This window comes from Numenius arquata, chromosome 7 (genome assembly GCF_964106895.1).
Source record: "Numenius arquata chromosome 7, bNumArq3.hap1.1, whole genome shotgun sequence".
Lineage (NCBI taxonomy): Eukaryota > Metazoa > Chordata > Aves > Charadriiformes > Scolopacidae > Numenius > Numenius arquata.
The window spans coordinates 36,324,750-36,350,185 of record NC_133582.1 but is presented as its reverse complement, the minus strand read 5'-3'; the positions used below and the strand labels follow the sequence as shown (position 1 = coordinate 36,350,185).

Below are 25,436 nucleotides of genomic sequence, written 5' to 3'. Positions count from 1 at the left end.
AGATTGCAGCTTTAATAAGGATATTTGAGATGGGGAACTCTGTATTAAAAGAAATTATTCCTAGAGCATGTCTAAAAGCCTATCAGATAAGCTTTGAAAAATGTGAGGGACAGCAGACTTATCATTGCAGGCTTTTCTACCAACTTAAAAGCCAAGAAGAAAGAACCATGAGTGAACTCCAAGTTATTGAAACACAGAAAGTATCTTTTGGTTTCCTGTGACCAGACAAAGCAGGACTTCTGCCTTGGAAAGCCACGTCTTAGATTTCCCCTAGGAAAAAAGCAGCAAGCAGACTGGATCTGGGAGCCCCGATCTGAATGTGTTTCCTTTTGTCTGCCCCAGTAAAGAATGGACCCCCTGTTTCTGAACAAGCTGAACCTGTCTGTGGTACAGCAAACGGTGGGAAGGTTAACCAAGGACTACAAACTGACGCAAGAGATTACTGTAATAAACCTGCAGGGTAGAGGAACAGTCCCAATGATAAAAACCTGTTGCCCAAATATAGTAAAATTCCCATTGGCTTCAACGAGTCGGGATTTTACCCCATGACTCCAAGGCACTGTGGAAAAACCAACAAAACCACCCTATCAAGCCTCAGAACAATGAGTTCTGAGAATGCAGTCTGTATTAACAAATGAGAAGGGCATTTATGGTACCATGCTTTTCTGTTAGATGTCTCCCCTGATCTTCCTTCCCCATAGTTCCTACCATCCTTCGGGATCATTTATCTCAGTCGGTGGATAAGGAACTGGCTGAATGGCCGCACTCAAAGGGTTGCGGTCAATGGTTCAATGTCCAATTGGCGGCCAGTGACGAGTGGAGTTCCTCAGGGGTCGGTACTGGGACCAGCGCTGTTCAACATCTTTGTCAGAGACATGGACAGTGGGATTGAGTGCACCCTCAGCAAATTTGCCGATGACACCAAACTTGGTGGCGCAGTTGACCCACTGGAGGGAAGGGATGCCATCCAGAAGGACCTCGACAGGCTGGAGAGGTGGGCTTGTGCAAACCGCATGAAGTTCAACCAGGCCAAGTGCAGGGTCCTGCTCCTGGGTCATGGCAATCCCAGGCACAAATACAGGTTGGGCAGAGAATGGCTGGAGAGCAGCCCTGAGGAGAAGGACGTGGGGGTGTTGGTGGATGAGAAGCTCAACATGAGCCAGCAGTGCATGCTGGCAGCCCAGAAAGCCAACCCCATCCTGGGCTGCATCAAGAGGAGTGTGGCCAGCAGGTCGCGGGAGGTGATTCTACCCCTCTACTCTGCGCTCGTGAGGCCCCACCTGGAGTACTGTGTCCAGCCCTGGAGTCCTCAACGCAGGAAGGACATGGACTTGTTGGAACGGGTCCAGCGGAGGGCCACGAAGATGATCAGAGGGCTGGAGCACCTCTGCTATGAGGACAGGCTGAGAGAGCTGGGGTTGTTCAGCCTGGAGAAGAGAAGGCTCCGGGGAAACCTCACAGCAGCCTTCCAATATCTGAAGGGAGCCTACAGGAGAGCCAGAGAGGGACTCTTTGTCAGGAGATGTAGTGACAGGAGAAGGGGTAATGGTTTTAGATTGGAAGAGGGGAGATTTAGATTAGATACTAGGAAGAAATTCTTTCCTGTGAGGGTGGTGAGACACTGGAACAGGTTGCCCAGGGAAGCTGTGGATGCCCCAACCCTGCAAGTGTTTAAGGCCAGGCTGGATGGGACTTTGAGCAACCTGCTCTAGTGGGAGGTGTCCCTGCCCAGGGCAGGGGGGTTGGAACTCAATGATCTTTAAGGTCCCTTCCAACTCTAACCATTCTGTGATTCTATGATTCTATGAACTGAACTTACATTTTCACATAGAGTTTCACATCTGTCAGACTCTGGGCAATGAGGAAGACAGTATTTGGTTATGAAACACCTGACTGGAATTTCATTGGGCCAGGTAATAAACCAGAAAGGGATGAAGTTTTACTGTGCAGAAGCAGGTTTTTGTAATAAGTCTGTATATACCTGCACGCATGATAATCATAAATCGAGTTCTTTCCTGGAAAAGGGAGAAAAGAAGCCTCATATTGCACTTGCACCCAGTAGGAAATAACATCTCATTCACTGTAAAAGGACAGCATCAGGTAGGGTTGTGATCGTGTAATTAGGTAAGCAAAACAAACACATTCCAGACATGCCATCCTTTGAAGGAAAGGAAACTTCCCTGGGTTTTAATCACAGAGTAGTACGCTGCTTCATCTGGTTTTCCTCATAAAAAAATCTTTCCTTGTTAAAAAAAAAAAATAAAAAATCATTAACTTTCCAAATAGGGAAGCACAAAGTGGGTCATCAGGGAAGCATGAGCTTCTCAGCTGGAAGCAAGCCATGGGCGATCCCAGGTGAATGGTGTCTGTCCAACACCATGGTCTTGTCAGATTTTGGAGCCCTCTCCACCCTCAACCCCCCCATTCGCAATACCTCAACAGGAAAAGAGACATCTGTGAATCCTCTGGCACTGCTTCAATGTTTTACAGCTGTAATAACCACCGATATGAAGAGAAGAATGTTTCCTAGCCCCAAATTCCTGAGGTACTTTTCTAAACAGACACAAGTGGATGGGGCTTGGTTACATGAAAAATACCCCGGCAGGGGCAGGGGCGTGGGGGAAAGATGAAGAGGAATTATGATCTGCAGATAATTGAGCTCAGCTTGGCTTCAGATTTATCTTTTCTGACCGCTCAACCTAGTCGTCCAAATCCAAACTTCTAATCCCTAAATCTAAACAGTATTTTTCTGGCAGCTCACACTCACTCTTGGCTACATCCGATGAAGAATACTAGAGGGAGCAGGCTTAAAACAGTGGTGATCTATAGACTTATGCACATGTGGCGTTTTTGCAGGACTCCTTATCATCAGCACCGAGGTAGCGAGGGTTGATGCTTGCTTCTAGAAATCCCAAAGTGCATCAGACGCCAGAAGGTCCATTTCTCTCCCGTTAGTTTAGCACCGTCAGTCACCAGCAGTGTAAGTCATGGGGCCTCCTACCTGTACCTCAGTGAGGTTATTACCGCCTTACACAAGACACACAGCCTGACATTTAAGAGCCGTTTAGGGAAAAATGTCTATTTGTGTAGGGGCATAAAGTAAAGGCAGCAGGCAGCCCGCCCAGATACGTGTGGAGAACGTGTTCCCAAGCACCAGTGCTCTTGTAAGGACTGGGAACGCCGGCTCTCCCAGCGGCTAAGCATTTAGGCTTAGTCCTTTGTGCACTTCTCCCATGCAGATCTGCAAAGGGTCACCTTGTATAAGTAGAATGATATAAAGCAGTACAGAAAGCCTGAATTATTAGGTACTTCACAATGCAGGCAACTGAAGCTCCACTGGTAACTTCAAGTGAGTTACTTGAACAAGAACTCCAACTTCAACTTCAAGTAACTTCAAGACTAAAGGATACTGAACAGAGCAGACAGGAAAGTGGTGCATCTAGCTTGTAGGAAACTCCTGGTGCAGATTTGTTTTAAAAAAAAATACAATTATTATTTCAAATATTTTTAAATTCCTTTCTAACCAGAAGCTCCCTGGGTCGTACAGCTGCTCAGTGACAATTTGCCCAAGAAGCGGAGTAAATAGTTTCATCCTGAGCTCCTCTCTGCTGTGGTTACGCCGCTGCTGGTACCCAGGCTCAGGGCCAGCTTCAGGCAGGCAGTCTGACAGGCGCAGGAACGTCCCTGCCTTAGCACGAGGGCGAGTGGGAGCAACAGACCCTGCTCTGTGTCAGGTCTGCAAGGAGACCAGCCATGGCTTCCTGCCGTCAGTCCTTTTTCTGAGCCAACATCACTTGAAGTCCCATCTTGAAGGTGGGGACAGGCCAACTCTGGCCTGGGACAGCTGGAGAGACAGATGTGGAGGGTGGTGCAGGAGCAACGGCAGGGGCAGGAACCATCCTGGTGAGCAGTCAGAGCTCCAGCCGCCCTTCGGTCACACCACAGGCCATTCCTGGAGCAGCCCGGCCTCAGCTGGAGCAGCACAGGCGACTGCTGTGCCCATATGCACAGCCAGGAGCAGAAAACCTCGCGGTGAGAATTTTGCAATACGCACCCTTGGCAGCACACAGAGGGCTCCAGAGATCCCGGTTCCACCCACCCCTTTAACACTCGAAACAAGCTTTCCTGAAGTCATTCTTCAGCCTACATTTCTTTTGCACCATCCCTGCTGAATGAACATAGGGGCATAACCACATGAATTTTACAGCTGTAGGACATCATTGTTAACAAGGGAAAAAAAACCTTCAAACCTTCTGCTTCAGAGCCACAAACCCTTGATGCCTGTCTTTTAAATAGAGCTCATAATTAACTTAGCAATGCTACAGCTCACATGCTCTCTGCAGCCATTCACGGCATGTCTGTCAAACTTAATAACGGGGAGCTGATGGACTGCACAACACTGAAGTTTATACTCTAACTCTAAACAATGGTATTTTCTCTAGTTAAGTGGGAATTTTTTAGAAAAACTGCAAGACTGCAATAGTTAATGCAAAGTTAATTGGTTAACCAAAATAGAAACTCATTAACTGAAAGCTAAGATGGAGTAATGTCAGCACAGTCACAAGGAATAGCTAAGACAAGAATTGCAATAAAGTAGATTTGCAGTTCCTGAATGTATTTGATTGACAGATTCAAACAAATGAGGCTATTACTACGTTAATTACTGCTTGCCATGAAAGACCGAATACGATTAAATTCAAGTCTTTGAGAGAAAAACATACCTCTTAGGACAATTACAAAAGAGAAAAGAGTAACTAATTATTTGATATGTTGTTGTCTGTTAAAACTAATAATAAGAGCAACAATTACAAATATATATTATAATAATAGGAAGAGAAATAGAAATAAAAACACTTGTCTCAAGAGTTAGAAGCACAAATTTCCAAATCTCAAATGGGGAAATTTAAAAAGCAAGACATTGAATATTTTTCCAAAGTTATAGCAATAGTGAGAGTCCTGAGCAATGTCTAACTAATCACTTATGAACTCAGCAACTGATATCATGTTGATGTCACATTCATCATGTCCAAATCTGTTGGTGATAACAAACTATGATAAAAAAATCTACTAGAAAGCCACAGATGCTAACAAGGGCAGGTGTTACTAGGAATATTAATCCTGAGCCTTCCATTATGGTGTCTCCTGCAGCCCAACATGACCCTGTATCGAGCAGGGTTGCTGTGCCTCTCTCGCTGTGGTCCCCACACCCCTGTTTGGGGCTGTCTGCTCCTGTGGCCCCCAAGGAGGCTCCTGAGAGGCGTCAGCCATGGCCAAGCAAAGCAGGCATGGGGGCACACTGGGGACCTCCTCCCCATGCCACATCGCTCCCTGGCCTCACCAGGGCTGCAGTCACCTCCAGGTCCCTGTTCCAACACAGCTCAAAGACAAACCATGAGATCATCCACAGGGTAGGGCTTGGTGAGCACCAAAAGTCCTCTTCTTCCTCATGTCCCCTAAGCTTCCCAAAGCCTCACCCAAGAGCTTAAATAGTACCGTAATATTTCTTGACAAGGTGATAGAGCTTCTTCTGGTAACAATAGCATGAGAAATTCAGACAGTATCACCTAATTTTAGTGCTGTTTATACTCATGAGCAGCTTCAGGAGCCTGAGTATGAGCTTTACTTTATCCATGGTCAAAGTATCGCCTCTAAAAACCTGCTACTGAGTAACCTTAGTAACTTCTTTTTTTTTTGGCAAGGACTAATCCAGGATGCTTAACCATATTAAAATAGCAAAATAAACAAGTGGCAATGGCAACGACTGTCACTGCTAACCTCTTCTTCACCCAGGCTTTACCAAAATCTCTTGGAAATTCAAAATTGTTTCCCCGCTTAATAAGCTTGCCTCCATAAAGTTCAACCCTAGGTTTTATTTTTAGAGTATTACTCATGAGTACTGAACAACTAGCAATGCATTAAAGACAAACAAAAAATACCAAGTCGAAACTAAACAAAACAAACCGCAATTAAAAGCCCATAAAACGTGTCTAGTTACAAAACAAAGAATTAAAAGTGGTGTAAAATTAGACGGTAAAATTGTTAGTTTGCAGTCTGAACTATTTCAAAATCCTTTCTTGTGCGCTTATATTGTTCCTTTTTTCTACCATGCGCTTTGCACAAAAACACGCGTAACCAAAGTCACAACATCAAAAAAAAAGGGTTAAGGGCAAGGTGTGTAACCACTTCTCCTACGGTGTCACAGATCTACCAAGGTCAAGCTCAGGAGTTCTTCACCCCACAACCATGCAGGTAGATCTCTACTCTTAAAACCATTTAACCATATCCTTTTCACCAGACAATCACGACAATCTTGCTGTATATGTTTTTTGGATCGCCAACAAAAGGAGAAACTACAGCTGTAAAAAGAATGAGACTTGAAATGAATTTGAGACATCTTCACAGAAATCTCCTCAGTAACACAATGTCAGACAAATGTTTGCAAAGCATTGTTCACTGCCTTTTTTGGTGTTTGGAGAAAACACACCCTAATTTGTAATGTTCCTGCTGAGTTTATTTCTATTTCTGAGAATTCCTATTAACAGCAGGTCACTACCAGAGCAGCATAATGAAAATGAGGCAATGTTGATAATATAGGCAAGAATGACCAAGAAAGGTTAACTCTTGAGAATGCAGTATTTCAAATGGAAAAACATCATAATATGTAATGTTGGAGGGTAAAAACTGAGAAGCTATTCAATTCAAAGAGGAGATGAATAGAAAAATGAAAGAACCTGACCCTACCATTCTGACTCTTCACTTCTCTTACTGCTAGGAGCTTGCTCATAGTCAGAAACAGCAGAACTGGAAAAATTTTAGGTGTACCTAGCCTGAAATTAGAAAACATTGCCGAAATATGCTTTTCTAGAAGACCTCAGCAAAAAAGATGTAAATGTTAATTTAAATTTCTTTTAATGGTAATTTAAATTCTCTGCAAAAGTACATCACCAGCAATGGGTTCTTTGAAAAAAAATAATGAAAAATGCAAATCAATTAGGTACTCATATTTATACTTATATACACACAGACACATATTTATATATGCAAAGATTAATGTTAGAAAGGTTACCAGAACTTTCTTGAATGTGTGTCCCATAATCATTACCTCCTTGCAGGAATTTCCTAGTATGAAAAATGGCCATGGTCATTGAATTAATTGCTTGCTACAACTTTGTCATTTTCTAATGAGAAGTAGCATTCTACTAAATATCATTTAGTAGATTTCTGTATTGGGAGCTGAGCATTCTAGCAGCTGGCAACATCTAAAAGGAAGCAAATGTACAGACAATTCTGACAGAATATGATGGTCATTTCAACATAAAGTTTCCTTAGGGGAAAAGTAGACTTTTCTACAAAAGCACCTAATCAAATTAAATACTTGCTTGATTTCGTTGTCTTTCCCGGACAAACAGAAGACATCATTTTAAAGCAACAGAAATGCTCTATGGTAATTCTTGTATGCAAGCATGTAAAGATTTTTTTTCTGGCTGCTGTAGACAAAATAGAAATCATTCTCTGCTGTGGTGTCAGAAAGTGTATTGCACTAAATTAATCACGAGCTACTACAAAAAAGGGAACAAAAAATCCACTGCAAAATGCAACAAATCTCTCTGTGCCTGTTTTCCATTTGTATTGTCATCACTTACCTTGAGAGGACGATGGAAGCGAGATGGGAATGTTGCTGAAATGCATTCAACAGAGAGAGAGAGAGAGAGAGAGAGAGTGTCTGTATGTGTTACATCCCTAGTACTCTCTGCTGTGCCTCCAGCCATTGGGAAAGATAAAGTACTATAACCTGCACACAACATAATCTTCACTCTTTGCCAGGCTCCTGGCATGGGGATACACTATCGCAAACTAAATGCAGCAGCACGTAGCCCACAAGCCAAGCTGTGTCATCTTCTAGCATTTCCCAGTCCCAGACATATTCTGCTGGGGTAGATAAAAGTCTTTCTGTCTCATTATAAAAGAAGAGGAAAAGCAATTCATGAGGGAAATGGAGTCATTTTAGAAAGCTTTTCCTAATAAGCTCAATAGTTCAGCAGATGTGCCCAAGTGGGGAAAGCTGGGAGCACAGAGATCAGGCAGCTCCATCCACCATCACACAACCGTGACTCGGGTTGCTTTTATCTTTTATGTCAGGCAATCAGAAGAAAAGCCAATTTTGTTTACTGAGTAAGGGGCAAATAAACTCATGCCAATTAAAAAACAGAAATTATGTCGCTGTGGTTTAGACTGGAAGCATTTTAAAGATAAAAATGCTGGAATAATTCACTCAGACAAGGCTTCTAGATCCTCATCTGTCTTCCTTTGCTCTCAGGGCAGGATGTGGATGCACTGAACTTTTTGTTAACTCTCTCCATTCAAACTCTCAACCCGCAAACGACACCATCCAAGAGGCACTAGTAATATTTAATATCCCTGCTTTAATAAAGTCATTCTCAAAATGCTCCTGGGAAGACACACTTCTCTGGGTGACAAGTAATAGCAATTAAAGTCAGCCTCAACTTTAGAGCTGACTTTGAAAAGAGTTTACCAAAATGTTTTCAAGTCTCTTCCCCCTCTCTCCTCAGTCTCCAAAGGTACCTTTCCTCTAGGTGATCACAAGCCTGCCTACCTTTCTCACTGTTGGCTGCTTGAGTCTTTATTAGCTCAGGACCATCTCCTTCTGATTCCTGACTCAGGAAAACTCATCCTAATGTAACCCTAAGCCTGCATATTAATTCTTAGCAAAAGCAACTCAAAACATGTGCACAAAAGCTACTGAAATTGGGCCAACTGTGTGGTTTTTCTCCTCACACAGTAACTTACTATATCCCTCTGCAGCAAGTCACACTTACCGGTAAAATGTGGTATAATCCACTGTTGAATGACAGCTCTGAAACTCCCATGCTTTGAGTTTCTGGCATTCCCGGTGAGCTCGCAGTTTTACCCGGACTGTCCCATGACAGAGCTCGGGCACAGGTTTTCGCTGTGGGCGGCTGCAGAACTCGTTGGACTCCACACGCCAGGATTCAGCAAAGTCATCCACGTCAAACTTAAAATTCCCGTCCCCCCCAATCAGGTCGTCTCGCTTGTGCCCGTTGTAATTGCCACATAGACCACAGAGTTTGCCTTTCAGATGCGGTGCAGCCATGACTTCCACAAAACTGTCTCCATCCCATGAGATTTCCAAGCCTAATACAGAGATGAGAAAAAAACATGCACACAGAAAAGAAAAAAAAAAGAGAAGAAGAAATTGAGGATAAGAAACTGCGCTTTATGTTTGTGAAACAGTGTTCATGTGAACCTAAACAAAGCCATTGGCTTCTTCCTGATAATGTTGTTAGATTTCTATATACCTCCCGGGAGTAAGTGCTTCTGGCAAGTGTAGTGTTCCTTAAATCAGAGTCAATTACAATACGCTCATGCCTGTCTCTGTTTATTTTTATTTCTCCTTGCTAATGAATGGGGTTATCCTAAAAAATGTGGAGACAAGGCAGAACTACTCTCAGCATTGAAAGAGAGCTCTTGCAAAATTCTGCAAAGTGAAAATTGCCACGGTAAGTTTCTAGCTGATTTTGCAGGGGACCCAAAAATTCAGCCATTGTCACCCATTGCAAAGGTCATGGGCATATGAAGGTGTCCATGCCCCATGAGACCCCACCAGTGACCACCTTATGGAAAACATCCTTTTTTTGCCTGCAAAGCTGACGCTGATCACCCATTTTGGTGAATACAACTGTTCCAGTACAAGTACCTTATTTTGCGTGGGTAAGGAGTGTTAAAAAGATGACCACAAAGAGATTTCAGACGGGTAAAACTGTTGTAAGAAGCCATTCTGAACTGGATTCAAACTGTTCATTCAAAAGGCGTTAATTACCAACCATTTGAAGTTGTCTTCGTAAGTCAGCAGCACTGAAGAACGCTGGTGAATGTCTAACCTTTATCTAGTGGCTGGGATGTAAGTGCTCTGCTACGATCTGCTTTACAGTAAGATTTTGCACTTCTAGTACCTCAAAATCAAAATTGCGTTCTGTAGGTGAAATCCATTTTACCTGTCTGTACCCACCTAAAAGCTAGGTGTCTAGCTTGTCCGCTGTCTGGGCCTTCTCTTTGATGGAGAGAAATGGGCAGCTCTGGGTCACAACATGGGTGTTTAATGCAGAGGGAATAAACTACCTTCTGAATGCCTTTCTGTTTCCAGCGGTACTCTACAGGGCCCATAGATCAGGTGGAGACTAAACTTCTAGTTTTCACCTGGGTGACTGTAAATTAAAGGAATTCCATCCTTTGAAGAGTAAGTATGTATCTCATAAGGGAAAGCAATCTTGGTATCATATGGGATAAAAACACCACCAAGAATTACTGCTGCTTATCTTCTACCCAAAAACGGCCTTTCTTTTAATTATTTCCAATGTCTAATGAATGCTACTACTTCACACCTCTGCAGTAACCCTTCATCTGAAGATCACAAATCATTTTGTTGATGTTAATTTGTTCCAGAGTCTCCAGGGTCCAGAGAAGGGCAGTGAAGCTGGTGAGGGGTCTGGAGAATAAGTCTTATGAGGAGAGGCTGAGGGAGCTGGGGGTGTTCAGCCTGGAGAAAAGGAGGCTGAGGGGAGACCTTCTCGCTCTCTCCAACTCCCTGAAAGGAGGGTGTAGCCAGGGGGGGTCGGTCTCTTCTCCCAAGGAACAGGCCATGGGACAAGAGGAAATGGCCTCAAGTTGCGCCAGGGGAGGTTCAGATTGGATATTAGGAAAAATGTTTGCATTGAAAGGGTTCTCAAGCCTTGGAATGGGCTGCCTGGGGAAGTGGTTGAGGCCCCATCCCTGGAGGTATTTAAAAGCCGGGTTGACATAGTGCTTAGAGACATGGTTTAGTGATGTTTTTTTTAATCAGAGTGAGATTGATGGTTGGACTCAATGATCTGAAAGGTCCCTTCCAACCTAGACAACTCTATGATTCTATGATTCCCATAAAGTACCTGTGTGCAGCCGTTAGTTAAGGACAAATACAGGAACCTGCTTTTAAACGCAATAATCCCGATTTTAACCTCTTCTCCCTGCCTGGTCAAGAATACCAAACAGCATCAATCCACAGTGCAGGACTAGGGCTTCCCTCCAACTTTCTACATTTGCTGTGAGGGATAGCTTAGCATCACCCTTTCCTCTTGTAAATCAGTGCTTGTGACTATGTGATCCAAATCCTGCCCTATCCTCATGTAAGTAATTAACATACCAGTGACTCAGTTCAAAGCTGGAACCTCTTCCTTTAGCTACGCATCCCATTGTCTCCAATGACAATTCCTACCCACGCCACAGAGAAACAGGGTGAGGCTCAAACGGCAGTAATGCCTACAGAAGGGGTCTTTTGCCAGCAGTACATACTGTCCTGGCGCTTGTGCGGTTTCCATCCTGTCACAAAGAGTTTGGGGAACGATTTACTCAGCAAGGTTGTGCAGACAATTCTGCACCCCCAGTCACTACAATCTATTGCACCATCTTTTCTTATCACTATAGGTTAGCACCAATAGTACAAATATGACCTGAGCTGACTATGCCTGAAAGCAGTTTTAAGTTACCTAATAAATCCAGCATGGATAGGGCCACTGTGTCCTCCTCCAAAGGCACTTTACACCCAGCCAACTGAGACATTGTGCAAGACTGCAATTGTTAACGAGGCCAGCACAGTGGCAAGGAGGAAAGCTGCCTTTTAAGCTGCTTCATACATTATCACTGCTGGACAAATTCAAATTCCAGCTGTCTTTGCTTCTGACAACGCTTAACAAAACAAAACATAGCTTGATCTGCAGATACCAGATTTATACTGCTGTGCTGGCATTTAGAAAAACCTTGTCGTTAACTTATAAACTAAGATTTCTTCAGACTTGAGAAGCATATAAACTTTCTCAAAGCTTGAGGCATCAAGATCCAAATTCTCAGACAGTTTTCTTCAGAAAATAACTCCACTTTTTAAGGGGGTCTTCAACTTCTTCCCCAAATGAGCTCCCTCAGAAGCTGCTGACTTTAAGCAGAGTCACAAAAGACTGGCCAATGATTCTATCTTAATTTTCCTTTTACAACGTTTTTTTCTTAAGCTAAGACTTACTGACTTTCAGTGAAACCAACTCACATTCATTACAAAAGGTTAACTCTAAAATTATCCTGAATAGTTGTGTGTCCTTTGTGAGAGTTAAGTTAATCGACTTGTTATATGTTCCTCCGTGAACTCTAGGTATGCAGACAAGAATAACAGAATTATGACTTTTCATCTCAGCATATAAAAATGCACATTTTTAAATCTAGAGATTCCTGCTTTGATTACTGGATTTGATTCAAGAGACTCACAGTTTAACTGCCACAAAAGGATGTACTTTCCTCTAGCTGGGTATTGTTTAATTGCACTATATTCTGCTGTAATTGCTCAAATGGAAGGGTAATTTCTAGCTTTGATGAACAGCGTAAAGGTTTCTGTCCATAATGGAGCTTATTCCCTTTTTGGGGTAATGAGGAAGGGTATTTACTCCTACACATGATAATTTTGTTTGAGCCCGATCGCACTGTGCAGTGTGTGTCTTTTTGATTGTTCACAAGCAGAAAATTCAGTTGGTTTCTGTAAACCAACAAGAGCTGTGACAGGCGGGATTATGCTATGGAGCGGTGTTTGAAATGGTCTCCTTGGCAGACAGAAATTGTTTGGAAGAGTTTTTTACTGCCTATAACCTCCTCTCCTCCCCTCCCCCCAAAATGAATGAGTTTCCCATTCACTTGGACAAGGATCAGAATCCAAGAGATGTCAAGCCAAAGGATGGAGTATCTGTCCCATCTGGGGATGTGCAGAAAAGGAATATTCTCTGAGTTACTTTTTAGGGGTTTCCAATTTTCCCCTTTCTTTGAAGGATGCTTAACCAACCTGTTACTTGATTTCTTAACTTAGCACACTATGTGTTCTACTGAATTTTAAAAAAGTCCTTCTGGATTTATGCACATCACACACCGAGTTCCCCATGCTGGGAACTCCCATCAATTGTTCTGCAGGATTTTTCACGGTAAAGGCATCCTCGAGAACTGCAGACCACTCTTCCCTAAAGATTTAGTGCCAAAGCGGTACAGAAAGCCTCAGCGAAGTGGCTTCATGCAAAAGATCAGCACAGAAACAACCACAACAACAAACACTCCTGCTCTAGAGGGACAGATGAGTAACACCAGCCCTGTGACTCTCTGCTCTCTCGTCTTTTTAACACACGAATTTTAGACCAGGACTCAAGACCCTCCCAACCACACCCGCGACAAAGTACCTGCGAGCGCAGGGTGCCAGAATTGCTGCTGCATGGCATCCAGGGTTACAGCTGGTGAGGAATTTAGCAACAAAACAGGTTTTCACTGGAAAATGCCAATTCATCAGAACTGAAATTCTTCAGGGAGACATATCGGGTTCAATGAACTTCCAACCCAGCACCGGCAAGGCTCCAAGCTGGTTTCCTGCCAGCTCGCCTGGTGGGCTGCCTGGAAGTGTGGACTATCAGGGTATGCAACTCCAGGACAGCCCTGCCATGCAGATTGCCCTGTAACCAGAGACCACGAGGCTTCCTCAAGCTTTGAGCTCCCCTGTTTTATCCAGGGCTCGGGTCCCAGCTCTGCAAAAGGAAAACCAAAAGCCATGGGAATGCTGGCTGGGCTGTAAGCACCAGACCCTGCACTTCCCAGCCCAATTTTACTTTGAATTTTGCTTCTCGTGCAGTGGATTTGCTTATTTTTCATTACTTCCTCCCTCCCCCTCTTTTTTCACTCTACACTGGGAAAGCATGTATTTTAAAAAAAATCCATGTTTCATTATGAAACAGAGAAAACTGTTCAATTTTTTGCTCCGGCACTCAGAATTTCCTGCAGAACAAAAAATTTATCTTTAAACCAGTTCTACTCAGCACATTCCTCCTCTCTACAGCCTCTCTGCTGCTTGTCCTCTCCCAGCAAAATGGAGCCATGCCGTTCTGCTGCTTTCCAGGCCCTACGTGCTAAGGAAAGCGGGACTTGGCCCATCGTTCTGCATTCAGCAAGAGAAATCTGATCCTGCTCCGTTAAGGGGAGGAATTATTTAGGCTATAATTTGCAGTGATTACACACTGCTTGGTATGTTGTCATATGCCATGTTTGCACTCCCTCTGCCAACACATGGACAAGGATGTGTGTAGTCATTTATTAGGCTTGCACCAGAGACAAATGGAATAGCAGCAGGATTAGCTGTCATTCATCTTCAATTGAAAACCTTTCCTTGGCCTGTGGTTGGCTAATGAAATCCACATCGCCAGAATTCATAGCGTTCAGCTGGCTGCAAAGAGAAACTCTCAAGATGCTTTTAATTAGAAGTTGTGAATAATGGTCAACTTGTGTGCATTTTACAGACAGCCACAAAAATCTGCATTGCCACTTTGAGGAATGAGCCCAGAGCTGGGATCCACATTATGCAGACTTACATTTCCAGGGGCTATATGAACAGGTGTCTAAATTCTCAGCTCAACAGTGGCTGCTAGTGTCCCCCTTGAAAAAAAACGGTGCTAGATAATGGCGCTAGTATGACTATGCGTCACGCCTGTGACCGTATCACTCCATAAGAAAGATTGGTTTCACTGCTTTCACATGGCATTTAATTGAATTAACAGTAAACAGTATTCTCACTGAAACAGTACTTCACTGTCTAAGTCAAATCTCTCAGGACAACAGTAGTACCTAACACATGCTAATGAGAAAGTTTTAAACTTCCCTTCAATGTTTACCTATGCAAGGATACTATAGTTTCAGAACAGGTTATCAAAACAATTGTAAGTCCTCTCATTTAGCATTTTGACAATTAAGGTATTTTCTAGAACTCAAGAGACCTGAGAGTCTGCTGTCTCCCCTCCCTGTTTCTACAAATGAGGTACCAGGTTCTTTGAAGTTTCTGGCTTCCTTTTGCTTCTGGTGCTGCGGACTCTGTTTCTCGCAGACAAATTCTTACTTGAGCACAAAGCAAACCCAATAAGATGGCACTGAACAGCAAATTTGGCCTTGGTTTTAAAAACAGGAGCTCCATGTCGCCGGGCAGCCCCGGTGAAATGTTTCCATAATTTGACAACATAAACTCATTCCAGCCATTAGTAACTATGATTTTATATAAATGCTGACTTAGACTGTAAGGTTTGTTGCTGCAACTGGGAAAAAACCTGAATGTTATGTTTAAGAACCAATCTGCTCTCTCTTCTTAATTGTAGATATCAAACAATGACCTTGCATAAGCCACTCAAGTTACTGGAAGTGAAAATCATGGCGCATTTGTCCATGCAGGCAGTAAATTGTCAGCTGCAGAATGAAACAGAGCTTAGCAAATCATGGAATTGTCAGAGTTGGAAGGGACCTTTAGAGACCATCTAGTCCAACTCCCCTGCTAAAGCAGGGCTGCCCAGAGCACATCACTCAGGGCTGCATCCAGGCGGGGCTTGAAGATCTCCAGAGAAGGGGACTCCACACCCTCCCTGGGCAGCCTCTTCCAGGGCTCTGGCACCCTCACCGGAAAGAAGTTTCTCCTCAGATTTGAATGGAACTTCCCATGTTCCAGCTTGTGCCCATTGCCCCTTGTCCTGTCACTCGGAACCACTGAAAAGAGTCCGGCTCCATCCTCCTTCAACCCACCCTTTAGGTACCTGGAAGCATTAATAAGGTCTCCCCTCAGCCTTCTCTTCTCCAGGCTAAAGAGTCCCAGCTCTCTCAGCGTTTCCTCATCAGGGAGATGCTCCAATCCCTCCATCATCTTTGTTGCCCTACGCTGGACTCTCTCCAGTAGTTCCCTGTCTCTCTTGAACTGGGGAGCCCAGAACTGGACACAGTATTCCAGTTGTGGCCTCACCAGTGCAGAGCGGAGGGGGAGAATGACCTCCCTCCACCTACTGGCCACACTCTTCCCTACGCAGCCCAGGATCCCATTGGCCCTCTTGGCCACAAGGGCACATTGCTGGCTCATGGATAGTTTACTATCTACCAGGACCCCCAGATCCTTCTCCTCAGAGCTGCTTTCCAGCAGGTCCACCCCTAACCTATACTGGTGCCTGGGGTTCTTCCTCCCCAGGTGCAGGACACTTGCCCTTGTTGAACCTCTTTAGGTTCTTCTCTGCCCAGCTCTCCAGCCTGTCCAGGTAAATGTTCTGAAAAGACTTCAAACTCATAGATGGAATCTCTGTCTGCTTTTGGGATGCGGGGATTTTGAAAGCACTTTGGGTTCCTCAGATCTCTAAAGAGTTATAACTACATTTATTACTGCTATCATGTTTTTTTACTAACTACCGTTCATGTTGCGCTTGAGAAGTAATTCAGGGAGAAGACACGCACACACACTAGCCCTACCTGCTTTGGTTGTCACTTTCAGTAAATAGCCATCCAAATCGATCTGAAATTGTGGTGTCTCGCAAGGTAGTGAGATGCGGGTCCCATTCCACTTCACCGTGAGGTGCTGCTGGAGGCTGACAGTGCTTCTGCCCAACACAAGGTCCACTGACTTTGTCCAGGAGAAAGAACGGGTCCGACGGGCATCGTTTTTTACCAGCACCTGGAAGGGCGAGGCAGAGGAGGAGCAGTCTTTCGTCAAAACGTACTGACATGTTCCCTGAAAGTTAAATGTCCGTCCATCAAAAGTGTTGTAGTGAGGGTCTCCAAATACAGTGCAAACTCCAGGCTCTGCAGGTGAGTGAGAAACAAAAGTGCCATATCAGGATCAGTCAAAGTTTGAAAAAAGCAATTGATAAGAACTTAGAGGTTGCCGCTCTCACCTAATTTGTCTGCTCTACAGGGAAGATTTGGCTGACACCCACTAGGAATACATATTTTTCAGAAACAGAAGCTTTATGGCTTTTGTAGAAGTCTTTCCCAAAGCGGGCGGGAACTAAAGGCCAATCGATCCTTGGGGCAGCATAGGAAGGCTAACCTGTAGCTAGGAACCAAAGACACATCTCCCAATGTCTGTGTTTGTCTCTTAAACATAAGTCTCTACCACCCGAACAGTTTAGTTTATTACAATGCCTGTGAAATTGTTCAAAATATTTCATTTCCAGAAAATACAAGGCCCACTCATGGTATCAGAGCAGGCAGAGCCCTGGGCTTGCAGAGCACACACGACTCTGAAGATCTCTGATGGGCGCCTTCCCACCTAGCTTCAGCTTTCCAAACACGAAATGTCTAGTCTAAGCAATTCATCCAGTCTCCCTCTCACAGTCAGAGAGACACAGACATGATTAGAAAGTCTTTCATCCCATCAGTTTTAGACATCTCTTTTAATACGTGGGGAATTACTCTCTGGAGGTGCCTGTCTCTCTGCTGCCAGCTCTGTGAGTGCAAACAAATAGCTAAGGCTAGAGATATTCCTCTCAGACAGTTAAATTCCCCTGGGATGAACTCCCGCTCTTAAGTTGTGGGAGAAAAGCCTAATCCACTAACTGAAGCAGAATTCAAAACACCACATGTATATTTTGGAGGCTAATTTTCATGTCCCCCATTAGGCAGGTGTGATCCCATGAAATGAAAAGCCAGCAGATCGCTTCAGCCGGACCTGATTCTGTCCGTATTTTACACAGATAGACTTATAAATATTGTACAATATAAATACTGTACAATAAATGTACAATATAAATATTGTACATTTACATCTGTGGGGGCTTTTTCCCAAATTATTTGTAGGACCAGCATCTTTATTTAGTGCTACAAGCTGCCATATATGTTGTCTATACACAACTGACTTGTAGTAGTTATTGGATCATGCTGCCAACTAAAAGCCCGTAGTACTTGAACAGCACGATGCAATGACTGTCTCAGGGCGTTGTATCTCTGCCAATCATTACAAACGGAGGGAGAGTTCTCATTGATGTTCACAGCCTGTTAGAGAAGTGGCAGCTCATAGGCAGAAGGCTTCCACGCTCATGTCAATGAGGCTGAGTTCCCCTGCAATGGATTGAATTGCCTTGCAATCAAAGAGAGCAGCAAATCTATTTGCGTTGCAGCCTTCTGGTATAACAATAGGTCCTAACCACAGCTTGTTGCTGCTGTTCCTGGAAGAAGGAGTCTCAAGGCAGGGAAATTCACACTGCCAGCTGGATACCCATCTTTTGAAAGATGATGCCTTGTTTAGAGGGAGGACTTGGTGCAGTAACAAAATTTGACTCGGGAATCAGAGAGCTGTGAACAGCACCAATCAAAAAAAACCTCACAACCCAACAAAAACCCACCAACAAAGGAGTGGAGAGCAACGGAATACAATTTATGCACTAAAAAAAACAGTAATTGTCCAACTAACAATGACTCGCCTGAAAAAGCAGCTAAAAAAAGGCAAATTCAAACCTACAAAAAAAAGGAAGAGCTATGGATGTCATGGAGAAGAGGCAGGGAATTATTCCAGTGGAGTGCAATGCAGCTCTGACTATGCGATACACCTTTCCCAGCAGGGTTTTTCAGCCTAGGCAGAGTGCTATGCTAAACAGATATAACCTTTCTGGCATTTTTTTTAGCTGTAGTTAAAAAGCCCAGAAAATGGAACCCCCATTAACTTTTCCTTCTCCAGCTGTAACGCAGAATCACCTGTGCCTCTTCTTGCTGACAGACATTTCTCTAACCTGCTCTTAAAGAGCAGTGGTAACAGCAACTCCATGGCTGCCTCTGGCAACCTTTTGCAGTGCTTGGCTGTCCTTGCAGCAAGGAAGGTCTTCCCAAAGTCTAACCTCAGTCTCCCTCACAGTGCCATCACAGAACTGGTACCTGGGACACTTGTACCTTGCCCCTAAATTGCCACATGCACGCTGCTTTCGCTAAGCCAGTGACCAGACTTGGCATCGTTATTACGCCTCCTTACTATATCTGGCAACTAGAGACCAAAAGTTTCAGTTTCTCAAGGACGTCCTGTTGACAGCTCCATGAGAAGTCAAAATGAACCACATTTGATCAACAATTCTGGAAATCAGGCCCAAAGGGCTTTAAGCAGAGCCTGAAAACCAAGACACTTAGATAAAAGAGTGCTTTCAAAAATGTGCACTTCTGTGAGTCTCATTTTCCTCATTGATACCAATAAGGATATCAAGAACTGTTTTCCAAAATCCATAAAAAGATTAATTGATTCTCAATAAATTGGCAGAAACCATATAGTTTTTAATCACCAACATAATTTTTACCAATGGGAAAAAAATCCATACACTTTCTGTGGAGACCAGCTGACTTTACCGTTATTAAATCATACCAAACTTGTTTCTGAATTCTTTATGCACTCATGTTATTATCTGCACCGTGAATATTAAGATACATTTTATTACCTGTTCAGATTCTATTTCATTTTTTCAGGCTTTAATTTTTCTTTAAACGTTCTGACAACTTTTATGAAAATAAGGAAACTATCAACAAAAAGAACAGTCCAAACTCAGTAAAGGTCTCAGAGAACTGGTTTTTGTCTGCATTTCCAGAGGCCAAGAATGTGGAGAAGTTATACGTGTAATTACCTAACATATCGGGAGGGGGAGGCTGGTTCTGCACCTAAGCAAGTGGCTAAGAGGCAAGACATGAGAGGAACAAATATAATTTAGAGATGTGCAAGTAAAATTGATAGTACCAATGGGATCCAAAGGAAATATTTATTTTTAATTTCTAATGTGTTTTGAGCAGTAATGTTGTTTTATGTTATGTTACATCGTGTCATGTCATATGCCAACTTGATGCAGTGCAGTTAAAATAAAAAAGAATGTATTTTGGACTGGATAGCTGACTGTCTGATCCAAATTTCACTGTTTTCTTTAATAACTAAGGAAGTGGGGGAGGGAAAATCTACCTAAAACCAGCCTGAATAATTGATTCACTGATATCACTCTGTAAAACATTCTTGAAAAGTTTGCTAAAATTGTGGCTTTAAATAAATAAATATCTACACCCTGCAAGAGTGTGTGTGATCTCAGGTACTGCCAGTAAGAAGAACTGATTGGCCTAGAAATAAACCTTAAATACTGGGTGTAACAAGACAGCAATAGACAGGCAACATGAAAAGAGTTCCTTTCCTGCCATTTTTAGGTTTTGGGTTGTTTATTTCCTTTTGGGAGAGCTTCAATCACATCACGTTTTATGGTTTGCTGCTTTTTTTTTTTTAACTTCTTCTTCTTTGCTTTTCTTTCCCTTTCTGAAACAAACCAGTCTTTCTGCTTGGCTGTTTTAGAAATCTATTGAAAGCACTGGTTCTCTAGTTAGGATCATGCGTGACTTGCTCCTCTGCTGGGACATAACAGATGGAAAGGTGTTGCTGCATCACCAAAGCTACGTTCCCCAATTATCAGAGTGAGGTTGATGGTTGGACTAGATGATCTTAAAGGTCCCTTCTAACCTGGACAATTCTATGATTCTATGAATTTTGCTAATTGTGCTAACAAGGCATAGGATCATGGGTGAAGATCCTTCCCTTTTTTTCCCTACAGTAAATTGTTCTCAGCTTATTGTGGATACTCCTTGTCTCTATCGGCTGTCTGGGGCATGGTTAGAAAAAGGCAATTATATATGATACTTCCCCTAAGACTCCACCAGCCTCTAACTATTTTCAGCCTAGGGACTTTCTGAGCTAGACATGGTTTCTCTTTATTTAGTAACCTTTGACAGACTTCTTTTCTGTGAATTTTTTGAGTCTCCCCTTGAACCCCAAAATGTTTTTAGCATTCACAACATCCTTGGGCAAAGTGCATGAAGAACCACCGCCTCTTGCTTGTTTTGAACTTGGTATTCATGATCTTTGATGTTTCTTTTGCTCATCTACACACGCACATGAAGGTAAATATACCCATTCCCTCTCTGTCCCTGGAAAACGTAGACTTTTCAAAGGAGGGCCCCAGAGCTATGTTCAGGAGCCTATTTTCAAACCACCTTAGGCACTCAACTCTGATTAAACATTATTGGGAGCTAGCTGCAAACACCTCTAAATCTCTTTTGGAAATCCTTCAGTTAGGCTCCCAAATCAGTATTCAGAACTTCTGGCTTTTGTAAAAACTTCTGGGAGCTCAGCAGTTTTCACATTTGTTGTTTAAGCAACTAAATATGGACTTCACGCTTTTACATTTGACAATCTTAAACTCCATGTGTGATTCATGAGGTTTCTCAGCACCCACCTAAGGCTCTACAGCTTACTTGCAAACTAATAATAATAGTATTTAGGTGCTAAAGTGAATACTACAGAACTCTTGGCACACTTTCCTTGCATTTACAAATCATGCATCCAATTCAAATGAAATATTGACTTTCATTAGAAAAGATAACGAGGAAGGTAACTGTAGGCAAGAAGCACCTTTTTTGAAAATACATTTATCTGTACAAAAAAGGAAGCTGGAAAAGCAACAGCAAGGAAAAGAACATTTTAGCATTCCCCGAGTTTTAACATACTCTTATAAGGAAAAAAAAATGTTTATGAAATCACGACCTGTTTTGGTCAATACAGAGGGATAAAAGTCTGAAAGACAACTCATGTATAGTAAGTAGTATGCTGAATAAAGGTAAGAACCACTTACAGAAATAAGTGATTGCCAAAAAGTGCTTTTCTGCCTTCCCTCCAATGCCCCCACTCCCCCAGAGAGCATTTAGCCTTTCTAGAAAAGTGAGATATATATACTGCTTAGTGGAGGCCAGACAGAGAGTCAGCACACACATCCTGACCAGCCGGAGAGCTTGAGCATACCGGCTGGGCAATAAGCACACTTGTAGCTCCAAAGCAGCCACAGGATATATTGTCTCTAGCTGGGTTTATTATTTGTTGGGATATAAAAGAAATGGAACACAAATCCATAGGAAACCAGGCTCTGTTAGCTCTGGTGCTCATGGAATAGCTTGTTTTATTTTTTCAGGAGATCAGAGCAGTCAATTGAAGTCCAAGATGTCCAGATGTCTGGTCACACTCTTCTGGGCTTGTAGCTAGTTAAGAGTGGCCAAGAAAAATATACTTTAAATTATAACTAAAATTGGTTTGGACACTTTCTAAGTAAGGAGAGAGAGGAAAAAATACAAGTTTACCAGTTAAGGGTGTTCTGGTTGCACATCTATAATTCAAAAAGATCTCAGCTTTTTAAAAATAAAATGAAATTTTGAATGCCATTAGCCCATATGCTGAATTAAGCCCTAAATCAAACAGAACACATTATTAACTTTTGAAAACTAGCTACAGAACACGCATAATAGAATTTCATGAGCTTTTCTGTAAAAAACACATATCCATAGAGTACTTTCCTCATAACTGCTGCACGGTGCACCTTGATATAATACACATTACAAGGTGTGGTGTCAAAAACTCCACAGGAGTCTTTATGGTCTATTTAATAAAGAAAATAGCTATTCCAATTTGTCCAAATACATATTTATACAGTTGACCATCAGGGCTGAAACGGCTGAGGAGGTAAATCAGGAACAGCACTCCAGTATGAATAAACAGTTGCAGTCTTTTTGTTGATGTATTTCTCCATGGCAAGGAAATAACACAAGAAACAGGACCAGCAAGGGCCTCCGTGGTCCCTCAGTGCCACTCCCTGTTCTCATGGGTGCCTACAACACATAACTCCATTGGTTTTCCTTCTTTATTTTTTTTCCCTTTTGAAGCGTCAGCACTTTTTTCAGTATTTCTATAAAAACACATTAAAAGGATGCAAGACCGGGTGAAGGTACCAACCTTTTACTCCTAAGGCTGGGTCCAAACGCCTTTGAGTTTGGTTTAGCTCCATCAGTCATTTTGTCAATTAAAAAAAAGCTGCAAAATGGTTTGTGGTGAAAGAAATTTTCTGCCCCAAAAGAGGCCCTTACTGCAAAATTAATCACGTGTCCTGCTAGATCTAGACGACTGCGGTCCAGTTGAAAAAACTTCATCCACAAAGCCTCACAATGACTTGGGTAAGACTGTGTTAGGATTATTGATCATGATTAAAATGATCTATCTAAAATATGGTTCCAGTAGGAAGCCTTCATACTGCGTGCTGTAATTTCAGCAAGGCCTATCAATTTAACCTCCACCGCAAATTCCCATCTTTGTCTGGAGTTAAGAGCAGTCTGTTAATGATATTTGAACCCAAGTTTAGTGTTTTCTTTTTTTAATATGAAAATGACCTTGGTCTAACATAGGATTACTAATTTATGGAACTGACGTCAGTGGTGATTTTTCTAAATGAAGCCCAAAAGAGTACATTTCATTACATTTTTACAGCAGAATAAACTAAACTGTTGAATTTTCCACTGGTATGACCACTGTGTTTAATTAGTGATAATTGTACACCAGCCATGGAGCTTAAACAGCAGCATGCCAAAACTAACCATAGTTAACTTCGGCAAGAGTAGACAAAAGAGACTCTCCAGCACTTTAGGAGACAAGGTACTTTTTCTCTCTGCAACAAACTGCTTTGAAAAAAGATCCTTTGATTTTTTTTTTTTTCAGTTTAAAGTGTATCCTTTAACAACGTGACTGTTTTTGACCCACTTCATAGAAATTGGCTGCATTTACACTGTACTCAAAGCTCTCCTGTGTACAGTATGTTCTTGTACCTCCTATGTTGTTTTTACTTTGGAAAATTAATATCTGCTGGACTGCCAGAAATTTCTGGTGCTTTAATATGTGGAGAAAGAATCAACATGAGTGGGTGGGTGAAGGAAAGGGCTGTGCATGTACATCTTATCTCATCAGAAATAGGCTGAATTAGCAAATTTTCTAATTACTATCTGAGATAGTGATCATCACTGAAATCTTTAGGATTTTGCCTCTTGCCTGTCTTATGTCATGATGAGATTTACAGCACTTCTGGCACAAAGGTGGAATTAGTTCCTTGCAGATGGCAAATGCTAAAACGCTAATGGCTACCACTTCTGTATAACAGTAGTGGATATTTAAGGTCTTTGATTACATTACCTGATAAAAGCTGGGAATGGCCTTTAATCATAAAAGCTTAGAACCACCTCAGTATCATCTGTTCTCCAAATACTAAATGGGTTCAGTGAGACACCTCTCCAAAAAAAGAACCCCTCTGTTTCATGTGCAACAGAGGAGCATGCCACTGCCGGACAGTGCGACGAGCCTCCCAGCCTCAGCGAGGCTACGGGAATAAGGTTGTTTATCCTGAAAGCTTTGGGGAGACCTAAGAGCAGTCTGGCAGTATCTAGAAGAAGGTTTCTGGGAAGATGGAGCCAGACCCCACAGTGCTGCATGGCAGGAGGACGAGTAACAATGGTCTGCCCCTAATTTCACGTCTTATAGTCATGACCATTCCCTTCTTGTATCATCAAGAAGTTCTGTTTTTTTAGGTGAGTTACTTTTACTTTGAAGAAATCTATTTTTTGCCTCCTTCACCCATGAAACAATTATCACAGCTCATCATTCTCTGGCAGCATTCTGAAGGAGTCAATGTACTGTCTTCTTTTTAACCCCTTACAGTAGAGGGTCTCTGGTGCTTTGGGGGAATGGCTGGCCCCATTATTTTCCTCGCTCTCTCATGGTACAAAAGAACATGAGAAAGGTTAAATGAGACTGCAACATAAGAACAGTCAAGAATAGTCAACAGGCAAGACAGAGATCAATAAATTCATGACACTAATGAGATGTCATATTTGAGCCGAGGTGTATGCAAATTTCTTCTCCCTTGAAACTGAGCTAACATGAAATTAACTGCTGGTCAGTTGAATCCTCTTCCATTTCTCCCTCTGCTTAGTATTATTTCAAGTGTTTCTGAGGTTGTCACTTGTATTTAATTTCATTTCAATACAGAAGACTTGCAAACTAGATGTATTTCATCACAAGTTATATGTTCCAAAATAATTGAGCTTCAGAGTGGAAAACCAGGTATTTAGCATAAGAAATTTGTGCAATCCAAGAGCAGACAGAATTGAGTTGATCAGCAAAACCAATTTGCTTTTAGACAAAAGAACAGGAAACACACTCCTTAAAAACCTGTTCCTTCTTTTCAGAAACCTTTCTAGAAATCATAAAAACCCCTAAAAGCAGTCTGTCCCTATTTGGTGAAATGCATAAACATGTCCTCAAGAAAACGTTGTGTCCTGTTAACTTCAGGGAAGACGGGTCTCCCTGTTGACTTAAATCGGAGAAGCTTAAAGATAAGTCTTTGTGTACGTGTGTGCTTTGCTGAGTAGGAGAGAACACAAGTGATATCGTAAGATGATCATTCCTGAAGTGAAGAGCAAAGGGATAAAAAGTTGATGGTGGAGCTAAACATCATACAGACAGAAGGAGAGCTTTCTATTGTACTTTCCACTGCTGCCCCAGACTGGGTCTCAGATTTCTGCACACCTTTTTTTTTTTAACTCTCACAAATCATCTGCAAAGGTGTTGGATTATATATACGCATAGCTGGGCCGTTATTTACAGATATGAAAGGTACACAGTCCTAAAAGTTATAAGTCTATTCATTTGCTTACTTTATAACCTACAAATTTCACAGGCC

General features: G+C 42.5%; 1 protein-coding gene across 1 annotated transcript in view; it reads right to left on the bottom strand.

Annotated features, from left to right (window-relative positions):
* The window catches only part of BMPER (BMP binding endothelial regulator), a 163,199-nt gene that overhangs the window by 37,730 nt on the left and 100,033 nt on the right, over positions 1-25,436 (bottom strand). The window contains exons 12-13 of the mRNA XM_074150866.1: positions 16,354-16,683; positions 8,838-9,174 (exon numbers count right to left, since the gene is read on the bottom strand). Of these exons, the coding sequence (XP_074006967.1) occupies positions 8,838-9,174; positions 16,354-16,683 (667 nt within the window). The remainder of the gene's footprint in view (positions 1-8,837; positions 9,175-16,353; positions 16,684-25,436) is intronic.